This window comes from Anthonomus grandis, chromosome 8 (genome assembly GCF_022605725.1).
Source record: "Anthonomus grandis grandis chromosome 8, icAntGran1.3, whole genome shotgun sequence".
In the NCBI taxonomy this organism is placed as follows: Eukaryota; Metazoa; Arthropoda; class Insecta; order Coleoptera; family Curculionidae; genus Anthonomus; species Anthonomus grandis.
The window spans coordinates 33,276,320-33,302,789 of NC_065553.1; the positions used below are offsets into that span (position 1 = coordinate 33,276,320).

The window sequence follows — 26,470 nt, forward strand, 5'->3', positions numbered from 1 at the left end:
TATCCATTAACATAACATAACAAAGATAAAAAAACAACCATAACAAAGAAGATCCAGTTGAATATACTGCTATTCCAAGCTCATTGCCAGCCAGACAGACACCCATGGTAGAAAAAGTCTTAAAATATGTTTGCGGCTATTTATTTAAAAAACTGAAAACGAGAATTAGTGTTAAAAACTGTTTTTGTATGAAAATGTTTTTAATTCGAGATCATGAAGAGGACAATGTTGACAATGATATCATGATAGAACGGGAATATACGGATAATAAAACAAGATTGTATTATGTCAATAAAGAGTTTGTGTTTAAGTTGGGTAAGGCATATTCCATAATCAAGTATGTTCTAAACACAGATCTGCATAAGAAGGGAGTTCTACAATATGTTTTAAAACAACTTTTAGTAAAAGTAAAACTTACATCCTGTATGCATAATCATTTAATATCGAACACTATTTTTAAATATTTTGTTAATGTAGTAACTTTTAATTATATTAGGGAAATAAATAACATTCTTAAAGGTAAAAATGTAAAGTGCCTCCCTGTAAAATGTCCACCCTATTTTAAAAATGCTAAAGCACTACAATTAAAACGCTTTAATTACAAAAAGTAAAATAAACTATTAATCTACAATTTGTTGTGTTTTTTTTAAGCCTCAAAATAAGTGGTATACAATAAACTGTGTTTATTGTATACCTCTTTGATTTTAGAGAGATTATTATATTTAATGCCTTCAAACAAACTATACAATGTGTTTTATTTAAGACTGTATCACCTCATTCTTATTTATTTTATGTTGAAATTACAAACTTTTAGGATTGTCTCACTAAAAAAGGCCTTTATGACCTAGTTTGCTTTTTCTCATACCTTTTACTCTACGTTAATTAGCAGACCTAAAAATCCAAACTGTGCAAGCCGTTTTTTCCTTAAAAAAGTTATAATTGGAATAAAAGGTGTGTAAATTTTCTAAAAACTTCCATTTAACAACTTTTGTTAAGTCTTTTTTTTACTTAGCTGAAATAATATTTAAAAATTTAAATTTTAAAGTTAATAATTTATGGGAAATAAAAACCGAAAGTACATTCAATTAAAATAATATTTCTATTTTTTAAATATTAATTATTGTTTTGGAGAAAGGAAATTCGAAATTCAATTCTTGTGAAGTAAAATTATTTCTTTTTTCTAATAAGAAAACCATTGCCTAGTGAAAGTTAGAAATAATTTTCAAAAGAAAAAAAAATTTAATTTCAGTGTCTTCAAGAAAAAGTCACCATGCATTTAAAAAAACTTTATCCAGTTTTTGGGTAAAATTTTCTAATTTAAAAACATCAAAACCTCTTTTTTTAAATTTTAGGTTTGCTTTAACTGTCATTGAACATATAAAATAAAAAAACACTGGTACACAAAAAAATAAACGAGGCCAAAACAGTCCATTTAATCTTTTTTTCGGTTTTGTGAAAATATAAAATATTACATATTATAATTCCTTAGGTAATACCTATAGCTTTAAATATCAGTCAAATATCTTATTACTAAGTTTCCACTAATTTAGAATAAATTAAGGATTTTACTAAAAAATTTAAAAATCCGTTAACAAATAAAATCAGCATTTATGTCAAGAGGAAGTATGAATTTACATTAGGTTACATGGGAACTCAATTTTAATTTTTATCCGGCGCATTCGCCGTTAAAAAATATAATACCAGTTACCGTTATCGCATAAGTAAAATAACGCTCGTTTAAAGTTATTGGGTATGCGAAAACTCTTTCTAATACAATACCTAGCCGCAAGGAGGCGCCTCAATTTGGATCCACGGCACATATGAGAGTGGTCATTCTAGTATACCCCCTCATCGCCTTCGTGTTGCCGGGAGACTGGACGCAGTGTTGCCAGGTCTGGAGAATTTTCCCCAGATCTGGGGATTTTTTATGCGGTTTGGGGATTGGGGAAAACTTTTACAAAAAACGGTATATCTGGGGATTTCTTAGCTACAATTCAAAACGATAATGTTAAATAGAAATAACATAAACATATAAAAAACATTAAAAAAAAATTAAACGAAAGGTGTAATAAATATGTTTTCAGTGCCTATGCATAATATTCGTTTCTAAAACTGCTTTACTTATTTTCTATCGCGTCGCGTCGGGGAATCACCGCGTCGATACCGGGGATTTTCTTGGTCAGAGTCAGACAAGCGAATGCAATTCCAGTTTGTATTATTTGTTAGTAGTTTATTTTCTAAGCGAAATTGCGTATCTTGTCCGTTAGCGTTGTTTAACATTATTCATTATTCTAAAAATTAAAAAAAGTGCTTAAGTGCAGGTCTATGTTTGTTGTGCGGTAAAATATTATCGGTAAGTAAAATAATTTACAAAAATAGGGATTATGTTTTTTGGTTCTGGTAAGAAATAGCGGAATAGAATAAAATGAGTTTTGTTGATTTTAAGGCACATATTAGTATTCTTTGAACAATAATAAACAATTTTAGATGCGAAAAACACAGGTTTTATGCACAATTATTCCTATCAAACACAAAAATCAACAATTAATTACATTTCCATGCGTCCATGTTCTATACCGACGTTCGCATTCCGTATTAATAATCAGCTGTTTTACGCCAAGCTCAGTGCGACGTTGCCGTCTTTTGTCTAGTTATTTTTGAATGTTATGAAAATTATAATTTTACAATAATTACTTTCTTTATAGCATCGTCAGGGTGGGTTGGGTTGGGCCCTGGTTGGCGTTTTCTCGTGATTTTAAAAAATTGCGAGAAAATCCATGTTATTAATTAATTTAGATAAAAAAATAACTGCCGAAATTTTGTCCGCGGATTTTAATATTTTGTATTTCTGGCAACACTGTAGAAAAACGTATGAGATTCAGCGCAGCCAACCGTAATTTTATTATAAAATGGCTGATTTTTTCACATCTTAATAATTAATTTCTTAAAAAATACCGCAAAATCCGCAACTTTTTCTTTTGAAATTTACTCCCTATAATGACTGCTTTCTGTTCCTATTTTTTTTTCTCCTATACGATAGTCGCTATTTCTTACCAGCCCCTGTTTTTTTAGTCATAACGTTAAATCTTTGTTGGATCTTTTAAAATCAAAGAAACAATTGCTTTAAAATGTTTGTAGCTAATAGTTCTTAGCTTTAATATTGTTTATATTTTTTAGGCATTTTTTACAACATGGAAAAATTCCTGATTAAAAAAAATAAAAGGGCATCATCGCCATCTTTAAATACGCAACCGTCTACGCCGTCTACAAATACAAGGGAACACTTTCTGGCACCTGTATGTTCTTCAACTCCAGAACCAACTGCTTCTATAAGTACCAGTACTAGCATCAGCACATATACAGAAAAAACCATTTCATCTTCGACATCAGATGAAAATGAAGACAACATTCCAGCAAAGAGGATAAAGAAGTCATATGCTCATAAATATCGGCAGGAATGGGAGAAAAATTAAAATTTTAAAAGCTGGATTAGTGAAAGTAAGAAGGGTAGCAATTATTTTTTTTGTAAAATTTGTAATGATGATTATATTGGAGGTTTGTCGGCTGTAAAAAAACATTATAATTCAAAAAAACATACATTTAACATAAAAACGTTATTTAAACAAAAAACTCTGACTCAAAGCTCATTTAAAATTTCAAACACTAATATTCTAAAACAAAATGAAATTAGAATTGCCGCTTTTGTTGCCGAACACAATCTTCCGATATCTATTTCAGACCATTTAACGGAACTTACAAAATCAATTTGCAATTCTGGTATTGAGCCAAAGCAGCTCAGTCAAATGACATGTAGTAGAACAAAATGCACTGCAATTATCAATAATGTTTTAGGAAAGTCTAATTTTGAAAATTTAATAGAAAAATTAAGGATTTTCAAATTTTCGCTTTTAGTAGACGAGTCAACAGACATTTCGGCGGAAAAAAAATTAGCTATTGTTGTAAGAATTAATGAACATTTTATTGTCAGAGACGAGTTTTTAATGCTTATACCTGTTAGCGATACGACGGCCCAAAATTTATATAAAGTTATCACCGATTTTTTAAAAAAATATAATATTCCATATAAAAATAACATTGTAGGGTTTGGAGCGGATGGAGCTAATGCCATGATGGGGACCCATCACTCGTTAAAAACATTATTGCAACAAGATATTCCCGATTTATTCGTGATGAAATGTATTTGCCATTCACTGGCACTATGTGCCTCCTATGCTTCTAAAAAAATTCCTGATACAGTCGAAAAATTAATTCGTTGTGTTTTCTCTTATATGCAACACAGTTTTAAACGTCAATCAGAATTTAAAATGTTTCAGGAATTTTTAAACATAAAGCCGCATAAACTGCTACAATCATCACAAACAAGGTGGCTTTCTTTGCAGTCGGCAGTATTACGGGTTTTGGAACAGTATGAAGCACTAAAAATGTATTTTCGCACTGAAGCTTTTGATGGGGTATCTAATGGAAGTGAAATTCACAATTTATTAGAAAACCCTATTAATAAATTATACCTGCAATTTTTGGAATATGTCTTACCAATTTTTAATGACATTAACTTGGAGTTTCAGTCAGAAAAACCAAAAATTCATTGTTTGTATCCTCGAATGGCTAATGCATTTAAATTATTGTTAAGTTTTTATATGAAACCAGACTATTTAAAAAATACTGATTTAAAATTATTACAGTACCGAAACCCGGAACACTGTTCCATTGGAAAATATTTATTTGGGTCCAAAAGTCTCTGCAACATTAAATGAAACCAATATTGCATATTCCGAAAAAAAAACAATTAAGGATAAACTTGTTTAAGCTTTTATACAGAAGCTGCACACCAAATTTATAAAAGATTTCCTTTTAATTCAAAGGAAGTTGAAATACTTAAATTGGCATCTTGCATTATTGATCCAAAAAAAATTGAATCGACTGAGAGTATTGGCCATTTAGGGTCAATGTTTCCAGGATCTATAGAGGATATTAATACTTTGGATCTTGAATTTAGAGCTTTAAAAACGTCGTCTGAGTTTGACTTTACATTAGATCATATAGAATTTTGGAAAATTGTATGTAATGCTAAGAAGGGAGATGGAACTTATTTGTTTAAAGAATTACCAAAAATAATCTCCATACTTCTTACATTACCACACAGTAGTGCCTGTGTTGAAAGACAATTTAGTGTAATAAATTTAAATAAAACTAAATTAAGAAACCGGTTATCCACTGAATCAATAAGTGGCATTTTGCATTCGAAAAGACTAATTTCGGATCAAAATTGCTATGATTTTAAAATTAATAATCAATTATTATGTAAACATAATATTACTATGTACAACCCTAGTGAATAAATATTAACTTTACTCTCTACTCTCTAACTGTTATCTTTCTATATATTCTTTCTAGAATTTATGTTGTATTTTGAACTGATATGTCTTTTTAAAATATTATTTGTATTATTATTACCCGTTTATATCATAAAAATATACACCTTTTTTTAAAAAAATATGTTTTATTTACAGCCATAAATTAAATAACAAAATAATATATCTGGGGAAAATCTGAGAACTTTTTGTCCTAAAATCTGGGGACAATTATTTTTTCGACCTGGCAACACTGACTGGACGTGTCAGTTGCGAAGCAACATTCAAGCTGTGTGTTGGCATTTTTTTTTCATTTATCGAAGTTTTTTTTTTTGTTTATTATGGCACAACGAAATGCTGAACTGGATTTTAATGGATGTCTGTGCAGCTTCTTAGCAGCAACAAAAAATTTTTTTTAAAATTTTTCTCAATAAAAGTATGCACCCACTATTTTCTTTTTTTTGCCTTTTTATTTATTTTTTTCTATTCCGCAAATACCAATACATTGCAACCACATCCTCGTCTTCACTCGATGACATTTTGAACTAAACTGAACAACTTAACGTAGGAAACACGAAACGCGTATCTTTGGTGGAGCAACTGCATGTCGTCTGAATGTGTCCAGGCGAAATCGTATCGCCTTCGCGTCGCCGTCGCGTATCTTTGGTGGGACGACGGCCTTAGATTGTGAAACGTTTAGATTATTAGCCATATTGGCTCGAGTTTCATAAATATGACAACAATTATTTTATTTTAATTCGTTTTTACGATGCACAAAAATGCACACTACAAGGATGTACAGTGCATCCCAAAAGTTATGTCTAAATTTATTTGAGATTCAGGGGTGTGTTCGAAAAAAAACGCTCGGACGCGTCGATTTTTAGTTCCAGTTGCGCATTTTTGTACGTGAACTTTGTATTTACAGGGTTGCTCAAAAATAAATTACGACCAACAACTTTTTTTTTCAAAGCTATTTTGGCCAGATTTACTATTGACACTTTAAGCAAAAATAATTTTCGTAAATTAAGCCGTATTTTTGGTAAAAAAAATGTTTTGAAGTTCAAGAATCTATGCCAAACAGCTGACTGGGGTCTTATCTCTGATGGTATCGATGGTGAGGTTTCTAGATTTGTAAAGACCTTGTCAAGTATTGCGAATAAGTCCTTTCCTTATAGACCCATCAAAATTAAGCATCATAAATCCTGGTCCATTAAAGGCTTACGTGTGTCTGCAAGGAACATGCGCTCTTTATCATACCTAAAAATATTTTCGGACAGCATATTTTTTCATAATTATGTAAGGCTATACAGGAAATTGTATCGAAAAGCAATAAAAGCTGCAAAAAATATTTATTATAATAGCAGGCTGGCTAATTCTGGTAACGTTGCTAAAGAAACATGGTCTTTTGTTAAAGAATTAAGAAATAAGCCTTCTTTAACTAGCACTATCCCGTCTTTACCTGAGAATCTTAACGATTACTTTGTAAACTTGGTTAAAAACCTAATGACTACTATAACACCTTCTCATGATCCACTTTCATATCTCTCTAATGAAAACTTACAGAGTTTCCTTTTTACCCCTGTACTAATAACAGAGCTTTAAAGTACAATAAATGAAATAAGAAACAAATTATCATCTGGTACAGATAGGTCCTACTCTAAAAATGTTCTCAAATCTGCCTGATAACACCTTAAACCATCTGAGAAACCTAGTTAGCAAATCGTTTCAAAATGGGGTCTTTCCTAACTGCCTTAAGAGTGCAATAATTATTCCCTTGCATAAAGGAGGAGATAAAGAGCAAGCTTCAAATTATCGTATCTATTATCGTATATATTATTATCAACTTCCCATCAATTTGGCTTCTTGAGTAATAAATGCATTAATGATGCTATATTCTACCTTTTTAACAGTGTTTACTCCAGTATAAACAATCATGATTCAACAGCAACTATTTTCTGTGATTTCTCCAAAGCTTTTGATTGTATAAACCATACTATCTTGATCAACAAATTATAGCACTTTGGGTTCAGAGGAACGCCTCTTGAATGGTTTGAAGTCCTATCTTAGCTACAGAAGTCAGCTTGTAAAGGTTGATACGACCATGTCCTCTAGCAGGCCAATAGAATGTGGGGTAGCTCAAGGTTCAGTTCTGGGCCCAATTCTGTTCTGCTGTTTATTAATGATATGGCCCATCTTAACATTAGCGGCAAAATCTGTTTCTTTGCCGATGATACTAGCTTTACATGGAGCAATCCGGATGTCGCGGCACTTCATGCAACTATTGCTAAAGACCTTATCAACATTAAATCATGGTGCTATTCGAATCTTCTCTGCTTAAACATCTCAAAAACTAAAGTTTTATCTAATAAAGGCACTATCCAACCCATTGTACTTAGCATCACCAGCTTGGACGATGTTGAATCTGTGAAATTTTTAGGACTTATTGTTGACAGCTCTTTGAAGTGGGAATTACATATCGATGTTTTATCTAAAAAATTAAGTTCAGCTTATTTTGCCATAAGATCAGTTTCCAGGGAATTAAATCTTTCGTCAATTAAACTTTCAGGTTGGGGAGTAAACACAATAGATTTCAAATGACCCCATAGAAAAAAGTTTAACGGCTTTATATCAGGAGATCCAGCAGGCCATTCTATAGGCCCCCTTCACCCTATCCATTTATCTGGTAACTCGTCATCTGAAATATATTTCCAGCAAGACGGCGCTCCTCCTCACTATGTTCTTCCCGTTTGGCAATGGCTAGACGCAAACTGCCCAACCATGATATCGACAGCTGCCATGATATTCCACAACATGTTTTTGAAAATGTCCGTCAGGAATGTGAATATCGCCTATATTATTGTTTGGCCAAAAACGGGCAACATTTTGAACACTTATTAAAATAAAAACTGATATTTTCATGTTTTTGTTTTCTATCTGAACAAATTAAGATAAACAAAGATTTTTCTAATTTTCTCGAAAACGAATCGACCGATTTAAAAAAATCAAACGTCAAAATAAAAGACTTCGAAAAACTTTTTAAACAAGCTATTACTCGATACTCCTTGCCATTTAAAATTTTTAAGGGGATGTCTAAACGACATTTTTTAAATATTTTACATTTTTTGGTAGCTTTAAGTATTCATACATAATTATATAAAATTGTTTATGTTAGCCGGTCAAGGTGTTTGCGATGGATTTTAAGCTCACGTTTGCTATAAGTTCGTAAGGTCGTATTTAGTAAATAGTTATAATTATGATTACGATGCTCACCTTGATTTGTATAATTATCTCGAATTGTTATCTTAAGATTGATATAAATAGTTGTTATTTTTTGTGAATAAACCAAGTGGTTCTTTACTCAACCTATTACGGCCAAGCCACCCTTGCCTGTAAACCTATAGTGAGGCTGCTATAGGGTAATAGGGAATAAAAAAGGTTTAGGGAAGAGCCCTAGACTCTTTTCATAGTCCTTCGAGCCGGATTACAAAATGACCTGGCAGATATTCTACTACGCTGGAGAAAACACAGAATTGGATTTATAGCGGACATAGAAAAAATGTATAGACAAATAAACGTGAATAGTGCAGATCAGGAATATCAAAGGATTGTCTGGAGAGAGCATCCAGATGAACCACTACAAGAATTCCGATTAACCACAGTAACATTCGGAACAGGCCCGGCACCATTCTTAGCCATAAGAATACTTGCATAGCTTCCAACTAGCTCACGATGAACAAAGAAACTTTAAAAAAGCATCGAAGATTATCCTGGAAGACTTTTATGTTGATGACGTACTTTCGAGTGCCAACAGTGTCACAGAAGCACATGAACTTCAAAATGAACTAATAGAATAACTAATTTTCAAAAAAAAATTTACACTGAGCAAATGGTCCAGCAATTCCAAAGACCTTCTACAAGAAATCCCAGAAGAGCTAAAAGAAAAGAGCACTGTTGAAATTGGTGAAGAAGAGGTCAAGAAATCACTAGGAATATTATGGAGTCCAGCTGATGATAGCTTCCATTATAAAGTCAATGCAATAACAAGAACCAGCAATACTAAAAGGCAGATGCTGTCAGAAATCGCGAAGATATTTGACCCATTAGGATGGTTACCCTTTACCATTCGAGCAAAACTAATCATTCAGGATCTGTGGCTTCAAAAATTAGCATGGGATGACATTGTCGAAGGAGAATCCTACAAGAAGTGGCAAAAATTTCAAGAAGAAACAAATAGCATTTCAAAAATCAGAATTCCAAGATGGATCCAATACGACAACCAAGAAATTGATCTGGTGGGATTCTGCGATGCGTCCGAAAAGGCATACGGTGCAGTAATTTACAATATAACGAAAAGTGGAAATGAGATTAATATTACTATGCTACAGGCCAAATCAAAAGTGGCTCCAGCAAGAAACCGCTGCTCTTCCAAAACTAGAACTATGTGCTGCCGTACTACTCGCTAAATTAATGGACAAAACAAAAAAAGGTTTAGAGAAGAGCCCTAGATCTTTTCATGGTCCTTCGAGCCGGAAAAACAAAAAAGGCCTTAAAGATAGAATGCAAAGAAGTCTATGCCTGGACAGGTTCAATGATACACTAGGCTGGATTAAAGAAGATACTACAAGATGGAACACTTTCGTCGCCAACCGAATCTCCGAAATTGTGAAACTAATACCAGCGCAGAAGTGGAACCATGTCAAATCTCAAGATAATCCAGCTGACGTAATATCAAGGGGCATGGAAATTACCGCTCTAAGAGAATCAAAATTATGGTGGAAAGGACCGCGTTGGCTGTGTAACCGAGAAGAATGGCCTATAAATAGTGAAATCCCCAAAATTGACGAAGGACTAAAGAAGATCAATTGTCATCAAGCATGTATAACCACACAAGGGGAGGATTGGAGCCGTTTTTCGTCATTGACTAAAATGCTACGAGTTCTTTCAGTATGTAGAAGAATGAAAAAAGACTCTCCAAAAGGAAATCTAAGTCCAGCAGAACTAGAATCGATATTAGAACCCATCATCCGAGGTGTACAAGAGTCGGAGTTTGCAGAAGTAACCAAAATACTTAAGCAACGTAAAATAATTGACAAAAGAAGCAAATTACAAAACCTATACCCAATATTGGATCAAAATGGAATAATGCGTATAGGAGGAAGAGTCAAGAATGCTAATATACCAATCGATCAAAAACATTCAATCATATTATCCAGAAATAGCCATCTAACAAAACTCATCATAAGAGATGCCCATGAGAAAACATTGCACGGAGGAAACCAACTAACTTTGGCCTACATTAGGCAGAAATTTTGGATTATCAATGCAAAACGGACAATTGCAACAATAATAAACAAATGCATAAAATGTATTAGATATAAGCAGCAAGCAGCACAACAAATAATAGGAGATCTACCGAAAGAAAGAGTCACACCATCACCCCCGTTTTCTCATACTGGAATCGACTACACAGGCCCCATATTCATCCGAACAACAAAAAGAAGAGGTCATGGCAACCAAGGTAATTCACATTGAAATAGTAAGTGACATGACCACAGAGACCACATTTCACGAAGAGGACAATGCACAGACATATACAGTGATAATGGAACCACGTTTGTCGGAGCAGCAAATCACATAGAAGACGAAGTACTAAAAATAACTGAAACACAAGAAGTACAAGACGCAATTAGCACCACAGGGACAAAATGGCATTTTATTCCATCCTCCTCACCACACTTTGGAGGACTGTGGGAAGCTGGGGTTAAATCAACAAACCATCACCTACGAAGAATCATTGGAGAAACGACGTTAACATTTGAAGAATTGTCAACGTTAGTATATCAAATTGAAGCGTGCCTGAACTCTCGGCCACTGTGTGCAATAAATGACGCTACAGACAATGAGACAATACTCACGCCAGGTCATTTTTTGATTGAAAGGCCACTAGTAGGCCCATTTGCATGATCAGAGACAGACATAAAAGGCTCTATGCTTCAGAGATGGAAGTTAATTCAAAAAATGAAGAAGGACTTCTGAAAAGTATGGTCCACAGAATACCTAAGTAGACTACAAATGCGGTACAAATGGAAAGAAGACAAAGAGAATTTGAAAATAGGGACAGTAGTGCTTATCAAAGAAGACAACATTAACCCAGCAAGATGGCCATTAGCGAAAATAACCAAAGTGCACCCAAGTGATAACAACAAAGTTGGAGTAGTCACCATCCGAAAAGAAAATACGGAAACAAAAAGGGCAGTAACAAAATTAATTCCGTTACCATGCGAAAAGGAACAAGACTATCATCAACCCGTATATACAGTAAAAAGCAATGTAACAATTCTAAGGAACGACCCAAAATTTCAGCGTAGCCGACATCCAAAACATGGAATTACGCTATTAGACATCCTGCTATGTTTCACTATTTTTATGCCAATAAGTGGGACAGTAAACTATACAATCAAGTAACCCGCGAAAGGCCTATTTATCGAGCATTTGGGAACATCCAGAATCGAGAGAGGAGAATTTAGGCTTCAACTCAATATCAACAAAAGTCGAATTGATGATGACAGTAAAAAGGTCTCACAAGTAATAAGTCGATTCCAAAGTCTATGTGAGGAAGCAAAACAACTTTCAACAGCAACAAACTGTCAAACATTGGCACACCATCTTCTAGATAAAGAAAAAGAGATAGAATTGCTTAACACTGGATTATTTGGAGTTCGCCGCAAAAGAAAAGGACTTTTTGGCCAATTCCTAACATCGGTTTTTAAAGTAAATGATGAAGTTTATAGGGACATCGACAGCTTACAGTCGAATCAAGAAGAACTAATTCAAACTTCCAAACACCAAACCAAAGTAATGATCTCTGCTATCGCGCAGATCAATGATACAGAGGTAAAAATGGAGCAGCACATCAATCGATTCCAAGAAAAAATAAGCCAAAGTATCGAAATCATCAATAAGATGAAAGGGTATGAGCGCATAATAGACAGTAATGAACTTAATATTCATATCCTTATGGTCTATCAGCTGGCATCAAATTTCATAGCTGAAATAAGTGGCTACTATGTAAAACTCTTCAAGATACTATTTGAACAAGGATCGATTTTCACCATCTTATCACCAGCCCATGTACACAAGATTCTTCAGAAAGTCAACGAAAAATTACCATCTCATTTAAAAATAAGGCAGGTACCCATAAAGATATCACTACAAGAAGAGGGAAAACAACGGGCAAACATTTTTACACATTTTGCCATTGAAGATATTTCCGATTTCAACCTCCTGAAGGTATATCCTACAGCTCTACACGTTGAAAATAATTCTTACTGGTCTCTGGACATACCTAATGACATTTTGGCTGTAGACTAAAACAATCAACAATACTTTGAGTTATCACACAATGAATTAACAGCATGTATACTAGGGTGGGTCACTTTATATAGGGAACAAATAAAAATCGTTTTATTAATTTCTAATAGCTGTATTATGTTGCATTGCACAAAAACAAGTTACAAAAGAAAAAAAAAAGTTAATTTAACTTTTATCTTTAGCCCGCGCATGAATTTTGAAATTTTGATAAAAAAGACAAAATAGTTTCAGGGCATGACGATAGTGAATCCAGAATTTTAATTATAATAAGTTTTATAAACATTAGGAATTTAATTGTAGAAACATATCGTTAATGCTGAATATAAAAAAACACACAAAATTACAACTAAAGTCTTGTTAATAACATGCCATTATGCATGAAAATCTTGCTTACTTTCAAATTTGGGCATTGTTTTCCTAGATGAGAGTTTAGCATGAATCAGGCTTTCCCTTGACTTCTTGTCACACAGAGACATTGATGCTTCTGTCACTAATTTGACCGTCTGCTCTACCGCTTGTGTGTGACATGGTAGTCTAATAAAAATTAAATCTTCGTCACCATTTGATGCAACAATTTTTTTTAAGTCATCATTTGAGAAGCTTCGGAGGATTGGAGGACTACAGTTGTTATTTTCTTGCCAGTTTATTACATCAATATAAGACGAAGCATTAAAATTTACTGCCGGTACTTCAAATATACGTAGTTGCCTTCTTAGTGCCAATGAATCTCGTGCCTTTAATATTCTTCTGGCAGCTAATTCCCTAATATTCTTTTGCTCATCTGTTAACATGGCTAAGAGTAAATTCTCTGGATGGAAAAAATATGCATTTCGTTGAATGACTAGATGTATTACGTCTCTTAGCTCTTTTGATAGATATCGAGAATTTTGTATCAATTTCCATAAATTGCGGGACCCATCTTTACAAGAAGGATGTGTTTTTATCTGAAACCATACAGGGGCATATACTTTGACGATAAATTGCGCTAGGTGACATACATTTTCAGTCGGATGTATTGTAGCAACATAAAGTCTCAATATTCTATTGGCTGTAGTCAACCAGCGAGCATGGGAAATTTTCCCTGGCGATTTATGGGCTAAGTCGGTGGGGCAGTTTCGAGTGATTACGGCTGTGGTTATCGCGTACAAATACTTTTGGTCCATGCTTAAATCTTCTGTTTTAATTACTGGTAGCTGACTTGGTATTATTTCGTACTCAATAACGGGTTTTATTTCACATTTTTCCAACTGTTTTCTAATAGGACCATTATACGAATGTGAACCAGTTGTTTTACCATCTAGCTTGTTGAACAAATGCTTCAGAGGCAACTCATTTAAGTGAAGCATGCAAATTATCCATTGTAGTGGTCGCTGAAGCTTCTTCTCAAACAGTCTAATTACACCTGCGTTCTTTCCAGTATTAGTTGCTGTCCCATCGCAACCAATAGCCACCAATTCGTCAGAACAAATACGTTTTGATTGTAGAAGTGCACTAATAGACCTTTCAATACTTCTGGCAGTACCATGTAATGGTGTAGTATAACCTACATACAAAGAACCGGGTTCTTTCAGGACAGAAATGTGTTCTTCAACTACCACCTTTCTGTATTTTTTGCCTGCTTTTGCCATGACTTTTAAAGTTTTGTCCTTGCGCCCATCAAAGTACCATGCGGGAAGCTGCAAATTGGTTTGTTCTTGCAAAAGCGTATCCCGTAATTTTTTTCTTTCCCTTCTTAATCTAGATTTATCTATTACCTCTACATCAGAAGATATGTCATGTAATACCGCCGAAGCAATTGCAGCCGCCGCTCTATCAGAAACACCATAACGGTCAGCGGTTTTCGATAGCGTCGGAAAACGTTTACGTTTACGTTTCACAGATTCCTTTTTGGAGGTTTGTGAAGTGGATGGCAAATCTTCTACGTTGTGCTTTACGGGCGATACATAACGTTCCTCAAAATCCGTAAAAGCAGAGGAAGAAACTTCTTTTTGTGGTGGATCACAACTAGGAATGAGTTTATTAAAAGGCTTTAAACTCTTAAGTTTTCTCTCCAATTTTTTTTTCAGTTCTAAAGTGCGCACAAGATCTACTCCACCGATAAGCATTTTTCTTTCGCCCCTCTGGTCAAGCAAAAATGCGTGTTCTTCTTTGGGTACCTTCGACTCACGCGAGCATTTACAGAGATGAAGAAGATCCTTACATTTACAGGAATAAATATCAAACAAAACTTCACTTTGGCGCAAAAACAAGGCTTTCTTTTCTTCTGTCAACCTTTTTAGAGATTTAATGAAATTTTTGCACTTTCCGTGGTACGTTTTTAAAATCTGAATAGTTCGTGTGTGTGAGACCATAGGAATAGATGATTTTTGCCAAATATCTTCAATTTTTTGAGCCACTATGTCTGCGATTTGAGAAAAAGACGGTTCTTTGTTACTTCCTTGTTGAATTTTAAGTTGTATTCTTGTCCATTCGTAAAACTTCATTACATCTTGGAAAGTTGGTAACACATTTTCTTTTAGTTCACCAATAGTTCCAAATATGGGACACTTGTACTTTATTCTTTTACTTTCCATATTATTTGGTAAGAAATTAGCGCGAAGTAAAGCTCTGATAAACAAAACAGATAACCACGACCGTACGCGTTCAGAGATTAATTCACACTAAATGTAGCATTATAGTGACCGCGGCGCGATTGGCTGCAGTGACTAAACAGCATGCATTGCGTATTAAAAATCGATTTAAGGTCATGAAAGGTCTGTAAAAGAATAAAATAAATTAACTGTAAAGCAAACGTCTTAAATTAGAATATAGGAAGACTTGCAGTGTCTTGCAAGGTATTACCTTATTTTACAAATTTGACGATAATGCGGCGGCCTTGCGCGGGCTCTTAGAGTTTAAATATTTCAATAATATTTTAAATGGTTGCTCTTGAAATGATAATACAACATAATTTTGCTATTAGTAAATAAACAAAAAAAAAAATTTTTTTCGACCCATCCTAATGTATACATCGAAGCAGCCATTTTTTGTGTTCGCCAACAACAGTTAGGAACATAGACGCCAGTCCAAATTGCGTCATTGACGAAATATATCAATGACATCAAGGGAATTCTTGCAACATAACAAAACATAACCTCCACACGACTATTTGGAAACAGCTTTTTACTCCAAATACATGGATGTTTATCTCTCCAAATCCCATAAGCATCGCAATCACGTGCAATGGCATACGAGAAAAAATGGTATTAAACACCACTGGTATAATTCAGTTAACCATTCTAAAAACAAAACAAAATAATATAATTGCAAACCGATTTGATACCGTTCCTGTTGTTTCTAGTTATACAAAAACATCAACATTTATTAAAGTCAGCGACCTACACCATACAAAGACAAACACAATCAGCAGTTTTTCGAGAGAAGCCGTGTTCAAGGTATCAGATGACCTGACTAACCTTTCGATTAACGAGCAGCGACTTGGCCAGTAGCTGGAAGGCAAGGTATGGAAAAAAGTCACACTCCACTCCTATACTGCAGGGGGCTGTACTATACTGATCATCATCCTAGTGTCTTGCGTATTCCTATGGGTTATTAAAATTAGACAATACAAGCAACGAGAACCCAGACATAAGACCAGAGAGACCGAGATGGTAGAACTCCGTCCCTTAAATCTTCCTACAGCAAGTAGCAGAGAGAGCGGGGAATATGTCTAAACGACATTTTTTAAATATTTTACATTTTTTTGGTAGCTTTAAGTTACATAATTATATAAAATTGTTTATGTTAGCCGGTCAAGGTGTTTGCGATGGATTTTAAGCTTACGTTTGCTATAAGTTCGTCAGGTCGTATTTAGTAAATAGTTAAAATTATGATTACGATGCTCACCTTGATTTGTATAATTACCTCGAATTGTTATCTTAAGATTGATATAAATAGTTGTTAATTTTTGTGAATAAACCAGTATTGGATTCTACAATCAAGTGGTTCTTTACTCAACCTATTACGGCCAAGCCACCCTTGCCTGTAAACCTATAGTGAGGCTGCTATAGGGTAATAGGGAATAAAAAAGGTTTAGGGAAGAGCCCTAGATCTTTTCAAAGGGGATGACCCTGGGGGGCAGAGGGTGAAGTAATTTTAGGTTAGAAAGTTGTCCCCCTTGACAAACCTTTTGACGTACTCGTATTTCGGCGGTTTTTTTTAAACAGTGGTTTTCGATAAATCCGTAGTGGGAAGTTTTCAAATGAACACCCTGTATGTATGCCGTAGGTGCAGCTGGGTCGTATATAAATAGACTAAACCTTTTACAAATGGACTAGACCGTTCATTAAAAGACAAGCTTTTTACGCATATGAACTAATATCCTTAGTCCTTTTATGCCGGGTGGTGCGTCGCCGAGCGGAACGTAGAAAATCCCATGTAAATTTTAAGGGGGTTAATTATTGGCTTCCCTGTACATTTTACAGAAAAAATGTAAGATAACTTTTTAAAGAGACTAATCTGGCAAACCCACGTGTAAAGTTTCAAAAAGTTTTAATAAGCGAATTTTGAATAATTCAATTAAATGTAATTGCAAAATTTCCAAATTTTCGGTTCCAGTAAAACCTTAATATCTTTAAATAATTCCATAAAAAACTAAACTAAAAAAAAAGAATCAATGCATGGCAGATGCAAGCACTATTATTAGTATTTAGTTATTACACATATATACTATATGGCAATTTAGAGGCATAAATTTATATTTTCGAGACATAAAATAATGAAAAAGCTCCTACATAAAGGAACTTATTTTCCGAAATAACTAGAGCATGAGCAAAGCTCTTTATAAAAAAAAACCGTCCGTATCCAAAGCAACTTTGCGGATAATGCCAAGAACAATGAGATTTCAATTGTATATTCTGGCTATAGCATGTTTGTCTTTGTTTCAGCATACTCTACGCGGATATAGTAGGTTTTACAGCCATCTCATCCACTTACTCCGCTCAAGAGCTGGTTAAAATGCTGAATGAGTTGTTTGCCAGATTCGACAAGCTCGCCGAGGTAAGTGTTTTTTTTTAGAATATCTTTTGTTATTATATAAGCAAGGAGGCAAATGTGACTGGAATTCTAGCGTTATGTTTTTGAAAATTGGCTTCTAGTCGAAGCAAAACATCATTTGTATTGTTATCGGACAATATAGGTTTATTCAACGATTTTTCAAGTGATCAACCGTATGTGGTTAATGTAGATTTATTAAACTGTAGAATAAACTATTCTGTTTACAAAAGGAAAAAAAATTCGGCGTTTAAAAAAATTAACACAATATACAGGGTGTAAATAAATAGATGCAAACAAAATTCAGGGGCTGATTCTTGGGTAAATTTTAAGAAAAAAACTTTATATGAACATATGTCCAAAGAGTCCTAACTTTAGAGATACCGGGTGATAAAGATTGAAGAAAAATATATGTTTTTTTACAATACCTGTGAAATCCCTGTAGATGTTTTAGTAATATTTGATATTCATTTTCTATGCATCAAAAGGGCATTTTCTATGGCTCACAATTTTTTTTAATTTGTATCAGTGACGTTCATGCAAGGTGCAAAGTAAATATTTTTGATGAAAAATATGATCCACTACTGTTTACTTAACCTTTTAACCTTTTTTGTTTTTACTTAACCTTTCAAATAATGTATTAACCTATTAATCTGTATTAACCTGTTAAATGTCTGCTGATGATTATTGGTTCTTGCCTCCTTTAAAATAGAAACTTTTTTGTTCAATGTTGATAGATTTCATCAAAATGGCAAATTATTTAAATGCAGAAATGAGCGATATGCATTTTGTTTATGGTCTTGCTAACCGAAATTAATTGCAAGCATCTAGAATGTATGCTGAAATGTACCCTCAACGACTGGCACCTCATCATACATTATTTGCAAGCCTTCATCAAAGACGAGAAACTGGAACTTTTTTACCAAAAAAGCATGATTGCGATCGTCAACGCGATATTAGAACACCGGAATTAGAAGAAGCAGTACTTAATGTAATTGATGAACAATCTGACACCAGTACTAGAAAAATTGGCCCGCAGCTATATGTCGATCATATGACGATATGGACTATTTTAAAGGATCAGTTATTACATCCATATCACGTACGAGTCCAGAATCTATTACCACGAGATTTTCCTAGGCTTCTTAAATTTTCTCGTAGGATGTTAGAAGTCATTGAGCACAACCTTCAGTTTTTAAGGCAGATTCTGTTTACCGACAAAGCTAATTTTTCCATAACTATCATAATAACCACATTTGGGTAGATGAAAATCCCCATGCCATAGTTGAAGCTCATCACCAACAACAATTTTCTTTAAATGTATGGGCTGTAATCATTGGAGACCACTTTATTGGCCCACATTTTCTACCAGAGAGATTGAATGGGGAAACATACATTCGTTTTCTCCAAGACATACTTCCGGGACGTCTTGAGGCGGTACCCCTAGATATTACGAGGGTGGTCCCAGAAGTACCCGGCCTGACCTAGAGATGTCGGTAGTAGTTTGGAAAATATCAGTGTGTTAGAAAGCATACAATCTATAAAGCGTATGATATAGCGTGTGAATAGTGAACGTTTTCAGTAAATTTGTGAAAATGGAGAAAATTGGTTATCATTATGTGATACAATACTTTTATTTGAAAGGCCTTAGCCCAACCAATATAAAAGCTGAACTGGATTCTACTCTGGGTGAGTCTGCTCCTTCGTTAACAACAGTAAAATATTGGGTATCAGAGTTTAAACGAGGCCGTACGAGCTGCCAAGACAAATATCGCAGTGGTCGACCAAATGAGTTGACGACTTTAGAAATTTTAAAGAAAATTCACAAAGTGTTACTGGATGATCGTCGACTGAAAGTGCGCGAGCTAGCGGACAAAGGAGGCATTTCAAAAAGTGCGGTACATCGCATATTAACTGAAAATTTTGACATGAGAAAGCTGTGTGCAAGATGGGTGCCACGTTTGCTCACACTCGAGCAAAAACAGTGTCGTGAAGATGTTTCAATTGAGTGTTTAGCGAAATTTAATAGTAACAAAGCAGAATTTTTGCGTCGTTTCATAAACATGGATGAAACATGGGTCCATAACTTCACACCTGAGACAAAAGAACAATCAAAACAATGGACTCAGAAGGGAGAACCGGCTCCAAAGAAGGGGAAAACCGTTTGATCTGCAGGCAAGGTCATGGCGTCAGTTTTTTGGGATGCGCGAGGAATAATTTTCATTGACTATCTTGAAAAAGGTAAAACTATCAACGGCGAGTATTATGCGAACTTATTGCAACGTTTGAGCGAAGAAATGAAGCAAAAACGGCCACATTTGGTTGGGCAAGAAGAAAGTGCTGTTACATCAAGACAATGCACCAACTCACAAATCCGTTATTGCAATGGTCAAAATTAACGAATTAAAGTTTGAATTGCTACCTCATGCACCCTATTTACCAGATTTAGCCCCCTCAAATTATTTTCTGTTTATAAACTAAAAAACTGGCTCAGTGGTCAAAGATTTTCCAACGATGAAGAAGTGATGTCTGCAGTTAATGGCTATTTCGAGGCGCAAGAAAGTTCTTATTATAAAAAGAGTATCGAACTTATAAAACATCGCTGGGAAAAGTGTATAGAGCTGAAAGGAGATTATGTTGAAAAATAAATACATTTTTTTCGAAAATTTTCGTGTTTTCTTTCTTGGGTCGGGTACTTCTGGGACCACCCTCGTAGAAGAATAACGTGGTTTATGCACGATGGGGCTCCTGAGGTGGGACTCTGTAACGCAAATAGCGATAGATAAACTCTTTATTCTCTATCTCTACGGTATTTCGTACTCTGTAACGCCGTTCGGGCTTTTTCGTTACAGAACGAATATAGACGACCACGCTTTCTTAAGCGACAACGAAAAGGACCTTTCTATTGTAAAGATATTATTTTCTTCCTTTTTTAGCGTCTATTGTGGGAGAGAATAAACTATTGGCTTAATTATTTGGATTTGGCACCGACTCCCTATCCGTACGCCGCGCCGTGAACGGGGAAATTTTAGTAGGAGGGGGAAAAATTTAACGTGCGATGGACGGGAGTCACTACCTGATTTTTTCCAGTGTTATGTCAAGATTTATTTTCAGTTTTTCGTTTTTTATTTATATTTGTATTCTGTGATTTAGGGTAAAAGGAAAAGGAGAAATCAAATTATTTTACTAGGTAAGTATTTATCCATTCCCTTAAGTAAATAATATCCTATGTATAATTACACCTTGCAATTGCAAATCATTATAGATAAAAAGTGGGTATACATCATAATATTATTTCTGTTAATCCGATTTTCTAACTCATTAATTAAAAATCTTTGCACAGGAAGCATTTTAAAGTTTTAAGTGCCTGAACTAAGCGTTTTAGGCGCTAGAACCAATGAAAATTCATGTAAAACAGTAAAACAAAGCCAAAAACTAAGTTCTAAGTTTCACATTACAACAAACTTTTGACATAAGTAAAATAAAAAAAAAGTCAAAATGTCAATATTGTCAATGTCATTTTCTTCTTCTTCTTGTATTCACAGCTGGACTATGCTCAATTGTCTAATGTTTTTAGAATAGATAATTATCGAATTCTGTATGCCCGAGCAACAACGAAGTTTATAAGGAAATGTTTATAGAGTGCCAAGGCATTAAGCGATCTTTGTCTCTTCGCTTCCTTATTCGCTTCCTTCTCTAAATAGAGAAAATTTACAGAGTCCCACGCCTGCTTATTTTAATTTATTAGAACGTCGTTATTTAGACAAAACATAACATATCCAAATCGTTGGAGAGGCCGAGGTGGTCCTCAGTTGTGGCCACCTCGGTCACCAGATATAAATCCACTAGATTTTACCACATGGGGTCATTTAAAAACTTTAGTGTACAGTATTCCGGAGAAGTCGAATCATTAATTCATGTGCCGTAATTTAAAATTCTCCCGGAATTTTTTATGGGATTCGTCGACAAATGCGACGACGTATAGACTCTTGCATAATGACAGGGGATGGTCATTTTTAATATTTTTTTATAATTATTTCGTTTCTTTTTCTTTCATTTGATTTAAAACAAAAATCACATCTAAACATCCATAATATACACGTACTACATTTAGGTAGTTGGATTTTATTTTTTTAATCGAATACGCAACCTCGGACAAAAGAAAGTCAAGAGATTAAATTTGCTCAGAAATAAATGAAAATTACAAAAACAGAAAAAAATAAAAAAAGGTAGTGTACCATATTTTTCATGAAAATACACCCTTTAGGCAAATACATATACAATGTTCTTTTAGATCGCCATGCAAAAAAGCGTTACAGACATCCAATTGATATACAACTCAATTTTTTTGGACACAAAGAGACAATATTGTCCTAACAGTTGCTAACCTAACTACTGGACTATAAACTTCCTAAAGAATATTTTGTTTAAAACCCCTGGCAACCAAACGACACTTAGATCGACCTCTGGCTCTACATTATTTTCATAGTCAAAATCAAGTTGTGGCTCCTCAAGTTCATCAGGAGGTTGCATATCTTGTGGCTCCTCTACCAAAAACTCAATTTTTTGATCCTCAGTGATTTCTGGGTACTTATCTAGACTTCGGGACATAATATTTTCTTCTACATTTTCTGTTACTTCAAAAATAATTTCTCTCTCAATAGCCACTATATTGTTTTCCTTGTAATAAACCCTGTACCGTTTTATATTGTCTGAATAGCCAATAAATATTCCACATTTACTTTTCATGTGTAATTTTCTTCGCTTTTCCTGAGGTATATAAGCCCACACTTTACTACCAAAAATACTTTTGACCATATTTAAGTCAAAAGTTCTCTTAAAAAGTAACTCGTAAGATGTTTTTCCTTCTACTGGACTCATACCAGTTTTATTCAATAAAAACACAGCAGTATTGGCTGCCTCAGCCCAAAAATTTTTAGATAGATTATTCTCTGCTAACATGACCCTAACAGACTCTACTATGGTCCTAAATTCCCTTTTTGCCCTACTATTTTGTTGAGGAGTGTAAGAGACCGTCAACTCATGTTTTATACCTTTCTTTTTAAACAAATTTTTTACTACCCAAATTAGGAACCCCCACCATTATCGCTTCTGATAATTCTAACCCTTTTATTAGTCTGATTTCCAAAATATACAAGAAAATCCTTCAAGATTTCATACACATCACATTTATTTTTTAAAAAGTAAACAAATCTATAGCTACTATAGTCATTCTTCAATAAGAACATGTGCTGAGAATTGTTTAATGAAAGCTCTTCCATTGGCCCACATAAATCTATATGTTATAAAACTCCAGGCCCGGTAGCTCTATTTTTATTTCTCTACAAAATTTTGCTTGCACACAAGAACTGCAGAAATTGTCAGATAATTTGATTTCAATACCATTAGAACTTAAAATATTACTAACATAGCGAAAATGTTGATGCCCCAATGCTTTATGCCACCATTTAATATCTCTCTGATTTTTAACAAAATAACAATTTTCATTACTAAACCCCAACTTTGGACATTGCTCTGTGTGTTCAGAAAAAACAGGAAGCTTAAATACCATTTTAAAAAGTTTATCTGACAAACTTAGCCTCTTTTGGCATCAGAAATTAAAGATAAACCTTTATCTAGAGCCTTTCCTTGCGAAAACGAATTAACCTTCAGATTAGGTACATAAAGAACATCACACAATGTTACACAATGAAAATTATTACCATTTTAAGCACTGATACAAATTTTACCTTGACCTTCCGCTTTAAGAGTTGTCCCATCACCAATTTTGATGCTCCTGGTGGCTTCTAGTTTTGTATAGCTATAAAACAAGTCCCTGTCCTTGCACATATGCTGCGATGCACCACTGTCCACAAATCAGTCGACCTCTACTTCAGATTCTACCATACTGGACACTGTAATGAGGGCAAAGTTCCTATTTCCTCCTGACTCGTTCCTGAGCAGATTCTTGTCCCTGTCATCCTTCTTTTTCTTGGCAAAACAGTCCTTGATTAGATGCCCACTTTTTTTGCAGTAGCTGCATTCTATATTTCTGCATTCCCGCTTGAAGTGGCCAGAGTTTTACACAGAAAAAACATTTTTTAATATTTTTGTCACCATTTGATACTTGACATTGCTTTCGGTTGGACATAGATCTCTCTCTTTTCTCCCTTTGGCATAACCCCAGCTTTTAAAACCAATAATACCTTAAAAAGACATCTAATTAAAACTAAAGATAAACTACCCCCGCTATCTTCTCCAGGAGTTTATGAGATTAGGTGTAAAGAGTGCCCTGCAGTGTACGTCGGCCAGTCTGGTAGGAAGATTTCTACTAGGATTAGTGAACACAAGGCCCAATACAATAAATTTAAAAATACCGAAATCACAATGACCAGATCAGCTTTTGCTCTTAATCACCTTCTCGACTCCAAACATGATTTTCCTGACAGCCAAAATATAAAAATACTGCATCAGTGCAACAAAAGTAAAAAACTAGACTTGTTGGAGACAATGGAGATTAGTAAAGCTTTTAAAAGCCCAGATCTGTCCTGTGTTAATGAAAGGTTTGATTTTGATGGCCACCTAGTTTTTAATAACCTCAAGTAGTTCTAGACTCCTAAAAATGATGGTTAGATTTCTAAAATGTATAAAGTGATTTGATTGTTTACTTGAGTTCTTTGTACATAGATAGTGCCACTTTATTGTAATCTTTGTTTACTTATATATCAGGTGTTTTGTGTATGTTATGGTAAGTTTTTGTTGAATTCTCCTTTTTTCGGGTTACATAATTTTAATTATTGTTTAGGTCTGATGATGCTCTAGTCGAGCGAAACATGTAACCTTCGTTATTTTATTAAATGTATTTGTGATGCTGTAGATTTCGTGTTTTTTACCTTTTATAAAAGTGTATGACCAGCATCTTTGAGATAATGGATGAATTTTTCGAGATAGATCTAACAGATTGATATGACAAAAGGGCACAGATTCCTCTTTATGTTTTTGAAGCCTTTCTTCTTCAATCAACAAGCGAGCAGTCAAATTGTTCAAAGTTTGGTTCTCCGGGGCAACACTTTTCCAGGCAAACCTAAAATGGCGAAACTTCTCAGGCAGAGACATAATAATTTTAGTCATAACCATTTTCTCCTGTATGTCCTCTCACATCTGTGTCAGTTTAGTCCTGATATTAGTAATTTTAGTCACAAAGCCATTTATACTGTCATTTTGAAACTTTGCAATATAAAACTGCTCGTTAAGAAGATGTGCACTGACCTCTGATTTTCTCACATAAATACTCTCCAATTTTTCCCACATTTCCTTTGCGGTTTGACACTGCATGACATGGCAAAGTACATCATCCTCCATTCTGGTGACCAGTGATTCTTGGGCGCGTGCATACTTTACTCCCCACTTGGCAATCTTGTCATTGTCTTCAGTAAGCCTCTCTTCAATGCCAATAGTAATTTACAGACCCTTTGCCATCAATGCCACTTTTATCTGGAACCGCCAAACATTCCAGATTGTATAGTTCAGAGATCTATTAGAATCTTTGATGTACCGCAAATAGTCCGTGTGCCGGTGTTGCTTGTATTGTCACATGACATGCATCTTTAAACCGCAAAATTTTATGTGGAAAGAGTCATAAAGTATTATTCTAAGCGATATTTAATCATTTCATTAAATAAATAAATGTTTTAAGCATTTTTTTAAGAATTTATACATTTGATTCGTAAAATGTGACTGCATGTGCCCACGTACTATTTTGTTAAACGCCTGACCTTAGTCACAGCCACTCAAGCGTGAAAAGTTGCACAGGTCCGGCCTTAAAATTTATTTGTATTTAAAACTTTATTATTCGGGATTTTTGGGTTTAGTTTTATTAAGTTAGAAATTCGAGATAGTTGATAGCAAGATAATATTTAATTTAAATATAAGATTTAAGTACGTTAAATGAGTTTAACCAAAAATTTTAATTTCATAAGTTTAGTTTTTAGCGCCATCAGTCCCTTATAACAAGTCAAGTCTCTTTGCTTTGCAATATGTCAAGTTGGAATAATGTATTGACTACTGTTAACCCACTGCATAGCTTTCATCAAATAGTATTAAACAATTTTAACACTGCTTTTCCTGTTGTCAATATTAAGAAACGAAATAGAAAACTAAGTAAGTTACTACGTAACTAAAGTTATTGCCTACTTTAGCCAAGATAGTGGAACGGCTCGTTAAGGTGAGGATGGTTTCATTTTCAAATAGATTTGGCCTATTGAGTCTTCAGCAGTTTGGCTTTCGTGAGTCTGTGAGCACAAATGATGCTATCTTTAGCTTTCTAGAGCACCTGTACAACCGACTGAATGTTGGTGAAGTTGCAGCAGCGGTATTCTGTGACTTGTCCAAGGCATTTGACTGCATGAGTCACAGAGTGCTGCTGATGAAACTGGAGCTCTATGGTTTCAGGGGAACTGCCCTTGAGTGGTTTCGTTCCTACTTATCAAATCGTGTCCAGGCTGTCAACTTTAATGGTGGTATGTCTAAGGAACTTAATATAAATGTGGGTTGTTCCGCAAGGATCAGTACTTGGTCTTTTAATTTTTCTCATTTACGTGAACGATCTGCCAGAACTGCAGGTAACTGGTGTGCCGATGATACCACCATCCTCTGGCACGACTCTGATGTTTCTCAAATGGAGGCCAATATACGTG

General features: G+C 34.5%; 1 protein-coding gene across 1 annotated transcript in view; it reads left to right on the plus strand.

Moving 5' to 3' along the window:
- The window catches only part of LOC126739042 (adenylate cyclase type 3), a 1,002,544-nt gene that overhangs the window by 240,125 nt on the left and 735,949 nt on the right, over positions 1–26,470 (plus strand). Inside the window, exon 6 of the mRNA XM_050444560.1 lies at positions 17,669–17,780. Within this exon, the coding sequence (XP_050300517.1) occupies positions 17,669–17,780 (112 nt within the window). The remainder of the gene's footprint in view (positions 1–17,668; positions 17,781–26,470) is intronic.